Source organism: Tetrao urogallus (assembly GCF_951394365.1).
Source record: "Tetrao urogallus genome assembly, chromosome: 27".
NCBI classification, from domain to species: Eukaryota; Metazoa; Chordata; class Aves; order Galliformes; family Phasianidae; genus Tetrao; species Tetrao urogallus.
In genome coordinates, this window is record NC_136840.1 from 2367198 (window position 1) to 2376975 (window position 9778).

General features: G+C 57.0%; 1 protein-coding gene across 1 annotated transcript; it reads right to left on the reverse strand.

Moving 5' to 3' along the window:
- Positions 1 to 4398: 4398 nt before the first annotated feature.
- Positions 4399 to 6192, reverse strand: ZNF703 (zinc finger protein 703; the record flags this gene model as incomplete). Its single annotated transcript, XM_079547424.1, has 2 exons — positions 4399 to 5784; positions 5980 to 6192. 2 exons carry the CDS (start codon positions 6190 to 6192, stop codon positions 4399 to 4401), a joined length of 1599 nt encoding a protein of 532 aa, XP_079403550.1.
- Between the last annotated feature and the right edge of the window lie 3586 nt (positions 6193 to 9778).

The following is a 9778-nucleotide window of genomic DNA, read 5'->3' on the forward strand; positions in this document are numbered from 1 at the left end:
CAGAGAAGGCTGAAACTCATCCAGAAAGCATCCCAAAACGTTTTCGTCTCCCTCTCCTCTTTGCTGTGCTCCGGCACCTCCCTGTGGTGCTGTGCTGGGTGGGGGTCCAGGAGGGCTCCATGGAGGTGCTGGGGCTGCAAACACACAGCATCGAGTCGGTTGGGTTCCCTGGGTGCCCACGGCCACGTCTGTCCATCCACAGCGAGGCTGCCTTCCCCCATCGCAACACCATGGAGTGAAGTCATGGCACACGGCTTCCATAAACACCGCATTGGAAAACATTATGGTCTGTGGAAATCTGTTTGTTATTGCGAATGGAGCTGAAGGAATACACTCTGTAAACGAAGCTGTCAGCCCAGCGTCTCCCCCAGCGTCCTCCAGTGAGCGTTTAGCTGAAACATTTGTGTATATACAGAATTACGACTCTTCAGTTATTCATCATGATAATAAACAGAGAGATAACTATTAACCATGCATCACCGTAACCAACAGCATCACCAGCACAGCCCGGCGCAGATCTGAGCGGGCGATGGATGCGGGGCAATGGCTGCAGGGCTGCAGTGCTCCACAGCTGTGCTGGGTGCTGCAGGGAGAAGCAGCAGCTGCATGCTGTGCCCACTTCGCTGCCACGCTGCAACCAGCACGAACCTCTGTCCTGCTGCAGGGAAGGTGTCTGCAGGCCCACTGCATCCACACGTTGGCCCACTGTGGCTTTGGCCGCGGCAGCCACGGGAAGTCACTCAAAGCCTTCTCCGGCCTGCAGCTCTCCACGCTATGGGCACCCTTTATTTTGGGGTATTCAAAGCCCTCGCTCCTTGCTCCTGCCCACACGCTGCTATCAGCCCTGCTGGGGACAAACCACAGCCGCCTTCCTGAGCCCTCCTCCCTGTTTCTCCACGCCGAGCACCCCTGGAGCGGAGCCGCGGGCACGGAGCACAGAGCCTGTATTATCCGGGGCGTCCACCGGGGGAAAGAAAAGCTGCTTTGTGCAGCTGGGAAGCTTCTCATCCACCCACCACAGCTCAGCAGCTCGACCGGAGCCCTCGGCCTCAACCCTGCAAGACTTTGCTTCCCAGAGCTTTGTGCGGGGTTCCCATCCGAACCGACACAGCTCGCGTTCTGTTGGATGCAGGGATGCTTCGGGCCGTACCGGTGGGATACCGACGAGGAATGCAGGATGGCTGAGTGCAGTGCGTGCGCTCCTGGGCCGTCCCAACCCCGGCATGAGGTACAGTGCTGCCTTTGTTGGGTTTGGGGCAGAGCCTTCACCCTGCATGGAGGAACCCGTGTGCGTTCCGCACAGCGCGGAGCGTCCGACTGCTTCCACACACCGCGGCCTCAGCAACCGCTGCAATAAATCAATAGGAAAATAGAGGCTGCCAGTTAGACTAAACAAGTGCATTTGCAAGGATTGCTAACCCTCATTAATCACTCTGACAGTCCTAAAAACACATTTCCCCTTTAATGACTGTATTTGGATAATCAGTGCTTTTTCCTCCCCGGTCGGAGCCGGGCTAACTGACAGCTGGTGTTATTAGAGCCGGCCGTGGGGATCGGGGTCACCTGAGAGTCAACCGCTGGAGGTCTCCTGCAATTCAGGGCTCGCTGGAAAAGTTGTTGTTATGCAATGCTGAGCTTCGTTTGCTGCCAGCACAGCTTCCAGCACACCCTTCTGTGGCCCAACACCCACCTGCGCTGCCCCAGCCCGGCGCTCCCTGCCTGCTCTGAAAGGCCCTTTCTGGTCCCTCTTTCCCTCCAGGTGAATTCCCGGAGAGGTTGGAAACCTCGTGCCTTTCTCTCTATAAACGATGCAACACATTCATGCTCGGCACGTGATGAAAATGGTAATTCAAACCCATACAACTCTAAATTAAGCCATACATTACCCGACCCACTCAGCCACATATTTTGCAGAAAGACAGGATTGAATCAAATCTAAACCGAAACTGTGGAGTGCGGGATGTTAGACAGAATGATTAATAAAGTGCATCCCAGTGCTCTGATTATAAAATGAATTCTGCAGTACCTGGGCAGGCGATAGGTGGGGAGTTATTTAATATCTCGGCAACGCTCTCATTTCCCTGCAGATAAAGCCCTGAGTGTCAATTGCTATCAGATGATACTTGGCAGTGTTTACACATGCTTGCCCCGGTGCTGCAGTCTTTAGGGAGGGGAAAAGCAGTTCCCCAAGGAGCTGTCAGCATTATGGGATGCATTGGAGCAGCACCGGAGGTGCAGAGAAGGCATGGCTCAGTTCTGTAGCAAGAAAAACTCCAGGGGGGTTCGGAGAGAATTGAGAGGCAGAGATCCCCCTGCAGAGCGGGGCTGACCAGAGCTGGCATGGAGCACCCCGACAGCCCGCAGGCATCCCATGCACTGTGGGCACAGCAGCCACAGAGCACAGAGAGCATGCAGTGAGGACACCTCAAAGCACAGGGGAGCAAAACGCCCACAGCAGCGACCTGTGTGGGATTTCAAAGCCGCAGTGGAGGAGCGGTGATCTACGCCATGATTTACACCACCACTGCCCTGCAATGCCCAGCACCAAAGGTCGCAGCTGCTGCAATGCCCACAGGGTTGGCACTCAGCAAGGATGTGGGGATGGGTGGCACCGAGCCTGGCATCCCGGGGAAGAGCAAGGAGCAAACCCCATCCTGCAGCACCCAGGCCTTCATGCTACCAACACCGACCAGACCTGGGCCAGATTCATTGCAGACCCCAAAACTGGGGTCTGACAGCCACGGGACAGCTGGACCCCCACCTGCCCTATATGCATTGGGGAGCTCCAGCCATCACCCGGCCCCTGGCTGCTCACTGGAAGGAAAAATAAAAACCCCATTGGCCAAACAAGTCTCTGTTTTAAGCGCATTATTTTTCAGCTCAAAAGACACAAAGGAATTTAAACGCGGGGCATAAGGCAATATAGAGCAGGCAATTAACTGGGATTAATTGCATGACTCACCCGAAAAAATGCAACAGGAGCAAAGCACTCAACAGCAGGGGAAAAAAAAAAGGAAAAGCCATGTGGGGCAATGGGAGCAGTGGGGCTGTGCAGGGAGCAGCGTTTGGCACAGGTGTTGGTGTGGGGTGGGCTCAGCAGAGCAGCCCCCGGCCCATAGAGGTGGGTGGGAATGACGAAACGGAGAGGGGGGGTTGGCACAGCTCATCCTGTGCGGGGATGGCGGTGGGGAGGGGGTCCCTAAGCCTGAATTCCTATGGGGATGCAGCTGCGGGGGGGGAGGGACAGGAACACCGGGGATCCTCGCACCAATTCTCGAACCTTCCCTCTCTCCTCCACGCACGGACAAACCCAGCACAACCCCCCCGTTCCCCCCGCAACACATCCACGCGCGATCCCGGCACCGCTCCTTACCGGGATCGCCCCGAACCCCGCACCGCCCGCAGCCCCGCGCCGCTAGATGGAGCCCGCATCCCGCATCGCATCCCGCACCACCGGGCGAACGGACAAAGCCGCGGGGTCGAGGGGAAGAGAAACCACACCACAGGGTGAATATAACCAAGTATTCATTTATTAACAAAATAAGACTTACCAAGCCGCAGCTCTTAAGTCACCCGCAATGCTCGCAGCCCTCCCGGCCGGGCGGCCCCGCGCCCGCCGCCGCCACCGCCGCCGTTCCGTCCGTGGGGCCGCCGCCGCCGTCGGGGTGGAAGCCCGCAGCCCCGAGGGGAGGAGGAGGAGGAGAAAGGATAAGGGGGAGAAAATGGGATTCGTCCCCGCGGAAGGGCCGGGCGAGAGCCGCGGGGCGGGGGCCGCTCCATCCGCAGCCCCAAAACGCATTGGCAAAAAAAAAAGAAAAAAAAAAAAAAAAAGAAAAAAAAAACACCAATAATAATTAAAAAATGGACGTCTGTTAACTTCACAAAGGAAGAGAAACTGAATCCCAGAACGATAAATGAGGTGGGGGGGGGGGGGGGGGGGGAGGAGGAGGAAGAGGAGGAGGAGGAGGAGGAAGAAACGTGGTTGAATTTTTTTTTGTCTTTTTGTTCCTCTATGCGTTGGGAGTCATGCAAGAATTTCTCAGGGGGAAAACGAAGAAGGGGGGGGAAGGAAAAAAAAAAAATCAATTAAAAGAAATAACAGGGAAAAAAAAAACAACGAAAAAAAAAAAAAAAAACAAAGTCCCACACCTGCAAAGAAAATATTTTTTCTTTTTTTTTTTTTCTTTTCTTTCTTTTTTTTTTTTTTTTTTTTTTTTTTTTGGACACAGACTTTTTTTTGCATACCATCGATTCATTGGTGTATTAATGCACTTATATTCCCAGCTTTAAGCTAACATACAGTAAATAAATACACAGTTCCAAGGAGGGAGCCGAGGGGGGGGGGGTCGGGAGGGAAGGGGGGGGAGGGGGCTCGGCGAGGGGAAGGGGCCGCCGTGGTTACTGATATCCCAGTGCAGAAGCTGAAGTCAGTCTTTGGCCATAGAGAGCGTAGGGGGAGTAGTAAGGTCCGGCAGCCGGCAACGACGGCACGGGGAGAGCTCCGGCTGCGGGCAAATGGCTCTTGCCGTACGGGTGATACCTGTTGAGTCCCAAAGTGTGTGGGCTCCTCAAGGACAGGGAGGCCGGTAACGTGCTGGGGCTGCCGGGGGCGGCGGGCGGGAGGTGGAGGTGACAGGAAGCGGCCGAACCCAACCCCGACGTGGGATAACCGGCCAAGAGTTTCTCCGCGCCCGGCAGCGCCGTGTGGGTCCGTAGGTGGGTGAGCAGCTCCTCCGAGGTGGCAAACCTCTTATCGCAGGGTCCGCTGGCAGACACCCAATTGCATATGTGAGGCAGGGGGTCGTTCTGCAGCATGAAGCCGTAGGTGTAGAGGGGGTGGCCGGGCAGGCTGGGGGTGCCGCCGGAGGAGAGCGTGGTGTGCACCGAATGCAGGGGGTGCGCGGGGTACACCAGGGGGTATCCGCTCTTCAGGCTGCCGGCGTCGTGCACGCAGCTGGAGCAGTTGCCGGAGCCCAGGTGCGAGGCGCTGTGGTAGCTCAGGCAGTACGGGTCCCGGCATAATCCCTGCATGAAGGAGGGCGGCGAGGCCCCGGTCAGCGGGCTGGAGCTGGGCGGCTTCCCCGGCAGCCCCAGCGCCCCGGGCAGCTGGCTGCCCACCAGCCCCGCTTTGCTGGGGTCCAACCCGGGCACGAACTGCGAGGGGTACCCGGCGTAGGCGCCCACGATGGAGCCGTGGTAACCGATGCTGGAAGGCGGCAGCGGGAAGACGGAGTGGCCCGGCTTGTAAGGAGACACGGGGGCCACATGGCCGGCGGCGGGCGGCAGCGCTGGGGGCTCCGATTTGCGGCCCGATGAGGGGGGTTCGCCGTGCGCCCCGGACTCCGCCGCCGCCCCGCGCCCCAAAGCCCCGCTCGCCCCGTCGGGGCCGGGCTTGCCCGCCTCGGGCTCCTTCTTGTCGTCGGCGCCCTTGGGCTCGGCGTGCTGCGGGGACGCGCCGCGGGAGCCGCCCGGGGATGCGGCGCTGTGCGGGGGGAACGGCGGGCAGGCGGCGCTGGGCACGCGGAAGCCGGCCTTGTCCGGGCCCTCCTTGCGCGGCTCCCCGCCCTTGGAGTAGGGCTTGAAGCTGGACTTGTCCTCGGGCGGAGCGTCCCCGCTGCCGCCCGGCGGTTTGAGCGCGGCGGGGCGGGCGGAGGGCTCCTTGTCGGCGGCGGGCAGCCCGGCGGAGGCGACGGCGTTCAGCTTGGAGGAGGGCGGAGGGTCGGGTTTGCCGATCTGCGAGCAGGTCTGGGCCAGCAGCGCCAGAGGGCTCTTCTTGGCGTCCAGCTGCGGGCGGAGCGGAGCGCGGCGCCGGTCAGGGGGGGACCCGACGGCACCCCCCGGTCCGGCCCCCCCCCCCCCCACCCCAACCCCATCCCACGTCTCACGTCCCACCCCGGGGCCAGCGGGCGGCGAGCCAGAGCGCGGGGACGGGAAGGGAAAAGGATCGGGGAGAGAAAGGGGAGCGGGGGGAACACTGACCTCGATGGGGCTGACGGGCGTGGAGGAGAGCGGCTGGAGGTATTCGGGGTGCAGGAGGTGGCCGCTGTGGGCGCTGAGCATCTTCAGGACGCGGATGGGCAGCCGGCTGGCCTGGCGCAGCGGGTCGGCGGGGGGCGGCCGGGGCGACGGGGCGCCCGCGGCTCCGCGGCTCGGCGGGGTCCTCGGCCGGGGCCCGCCGGGGGCACCGCTCATTTGGGGCGGGCGGCGGCGGCGGGCGGCGCGCCGGGCTCCGCGGGGCCGGGCCGGGCCGGGCGGGCGGCGGAGCGGCGGCGGCGGCGGCCCCGGCGAGACAAAACCCTTCCCCTTCCCGACCGACACGTCAAATAGCCCCGATGGCGGCCGCGCTCCGAGGGGGCCGGCGCCGCGCACCAATCCGCGCCCGGCCGGGCCCCCGGGGCGGGGAGAGCGCCGGTGGGGGGGGCGAAGCGCCGCCGCCGCGCCGCCGCGTGGGGGAGAGCGGCCGCCGGCACAGCGCAGCGCAGCTCGGCACGGCTCGGCTCGGCTCGGTTCGGCATCGCACGGATTAATACGGCACAGCGTGGCTTGGCAAAGCATGGCACGGCTCGGCATGGCTCGGCTCGGCTCGCAGGGCTTAGCACGGTGCTGCTGGCACAGCTCAGAACGGCATGGCGTGGCTCAGCCGGTGAGGTTTATCATGGCATAGCTTGGCTTGGCTGGCACGGTTTATCATGGCACGGCACAGCTTAGCTGCCACAGCACAGCTCAGCTATGCACAGCTTGCCGTGGCACGGCACAGCTTGGCACCCCGTTCCTGCAGGATGACCCTTCTGGCACCCTGCCTTGTGCACACCCAGCACACGGTGAAGCTGCTGCCAGGTCAGCAGTGTCGCCCGAATCTGAGTTGCCAACACGGTTTGCACGTGTACATATTTATTTTGCACATAATGTAATCACCAGCATTAAATTCCTTTTATCAGCAGCAGCACTTGGCCGTGGCAAAGTGTTCCCTGCTGTTGTAGGAAAAGGGTATGTGGGCACTGAATGTTGCATGCCATCACCTGTCCTTGGGGTGCACCTGCAGTGGGGAGCCAACCCCACAAAAAGTGCCATTTCCTTACACTGCAACCTGCAACACTTTCACTGGTTTTCCACTCTCTTTCATTTACACTCTTAAACATTTCCCAGTATCAGTGCATCCTCCCATGGGTTCCATCTGAGAGAGAGGAACTGGAGGGACTGAGTTCATGGTGCATGGAGGTGATGCTGGAGCACAGAACCACCTCTGGTTTCAGGGTCTCTGCTGCAGGGAGAGAAACAGAGACGAGCAATGAAACACACCACCTCCTGGCAGATGCTTTATGTTCCAACAGTGCTGCCATTACTGAGCCCACAGGGTCGCCTCTCACAGAGCTGTGTGCTCTGGACTCTGGGAAGTGGCTCTGTTGGGTCCACCATCACCAGCATGGTCTTGATACAGCCCGACGCTGCTTCTCCTCTGCTATCAATAACACTGACTGCTGGGCTGTCATTTTCCCCTCTTTGGGGGCTTTTCTTCTTTCCCCCTCAAAGCTGACCTCAAAACTGATGCAGGAGGAGAGACCTCTGTTGAAAGGAGCCATTCAAGTCCAAAGGAAAGAGGAAAAAAAGTCTGTCCTCAAACTAATTCAACTTGTGTTCCAAGAACAACACGGCATTAACAAACTAAAATAATGCTCCTATAACAGAAAGAGCACAAAACACAGACCATGGCCAATGTGTTGTGTAGCCCTTGGTGCTTTTATACTCTTATTTTAGTGAGGTTTTGTTGCTATATCAGTAAGAGCACAAGACGTTGGCCATTGTCAACGCATTGCATAGCCCTCAGTGCTCTTATTCCTTATGTTTGGTCTTTTGGGTTTTCTGCTCTACCAGTAAGAGCACAAAATGTAGTCCATGGCCGATGCGTTGCATAGCCCTTGGTGCTCTTCTTCTCCATTTTTGGTCTGTTGGGTTTTTTGCTCTACCAGTAAGAGCACAAAATGTACTCCATAACCGATGCGTTGTGTAGCCCTTAGTGCTTTCATTCTCTCTTTCTGGTCTTTTGGGTTTTCTGCTCTACCATTAAAAGCCCCAAGCGTAGACCATGGCCAATGTGTTGCGTAGCCCTTGGTGCTCTTCTCTATTTTTGGCCTTTTGGATTTTCTCCTGTACCAGTAAGAGCACAGAATGTACTCCATAGCTGATGCATTGTGTAACCCTTGGTGCTTTCGTTCTCCATGTTTGGTCTTTTGGGTTTTCTGCTCCACCAGTAAGAGCACCAGGCATAGACCATGGCCAATGTGTTGCGTGGCCCTTGGTGCTCTTCTTCTCTATTTTCGATCGTTTGCTTTTCTCCTGTACCAGCAAGAGCACAGAATGCACTCCACGACCAACACAATCGCGTGGCCTTTGATGCTCTCATTCCCTATTTTCGGTCTTCTGGTGTTTGCCAGGTCCCACCGTGGCCCCATGGAAGCGATGCCAACAGCCACACTGTGCCCATGGCCCCACGGCCGCTCCCCAGCTCCGCGCCGCTCGGATCGCAGCAGAACAAACGCATAAAAATGATCTTATTTATTACAGGAGACATGTTTTAAAACAACTGACAAAATTGCAAGATGTAAAACGACAAGCGAGCGCTTTTTCTTTTTTAAACCCATATAGACTTCTGGCAATGATAAAAATAGTGTTTTCCTTTTTAAAGTTGGAATTAATCTTTCTTTCGAAAGCAATCATGTAGCGGGAGAGGCAGGAAGACGCTCGGATATTAACTGGTGCTTGCTGGGTGATGGTTACTTATGGGAGAGCCGGTGGCCGCTTTCCTCTGCAGGGCGATTCACATTAAAGCATGGCGCCAACATTAAAGGAAAAAGGTGAGATTTTTTTTTTGTTTTTTTCTGTTTTGTTTCGTTTCGTTTTGGTTTTTTTCCCCCCCGCTCCCTTGATGTGTGACTAACAGCTGTTTTTCCCCGCGACAAATCAGTGGGGTCTTCCTGTTGTTGATGTAATGAAGCTGTTTCCTGGTGTGAAATTCTGCAGGATGAATGGCGCGAGGGGGGAGGAGAGCGTCGCCCACTTATCAAAGCTGCGCCGTGCTCGGGGATGGGCAGCAGATCAAAACGCACAGCGTGGCTGACACCGGGGCACTCTGACATCGCTTTGGACTTCTTTCACTGTTTGCCTTCCCGTGCAACGCTGCTGTGTCAGCGTGGCTTGAGCCGGCCTCCGTTTGCACCGCGGCGGTTGAGCGGTGCCGCCTCGTGCCTCGGTTTCCCCATCGGTGAGGTGAGGATTGAGCAGAGGCTCCGCCGCAGCGTTCAGCATCACGGCTCTCTGGGGGTGATGCACCCCTCCCTGTGTTCCATCCAGCCTCTGCGGGTGGGTCCAGCCCTCAGCATCACTCATACCTCTGTTTCCTTTAGTTCTTTGCCAGTGTTAGTTAATTAAACTATGCAAATTAAAACAACTTAATTTATATAATATCAGTGCCGGAGCCTCAAACCATTTGGTGTAGCTCATCTGGCACGTACGTTACATAAAATGTTTGGAGCGGCTCTAATAAAAATGAAAAAGGCTGTAAATCAAGTTTAATTTATTCATTTTCTGTACGGTATTAAAGCATGCCAAAATCAGATTATTTATGAGCCCTTCATAACAATAGGCATTTTTATTGGTTGCAAATGACAAAAGGGTTTCTCAGAGGGATTTTTTTTTCTCCCTTTAAATTTTTTGAATGCCTTTTCAGAAACATTTATTTGTTTGGACGCTATGATCTCAAAGAAAAATGTTTAATCATTGA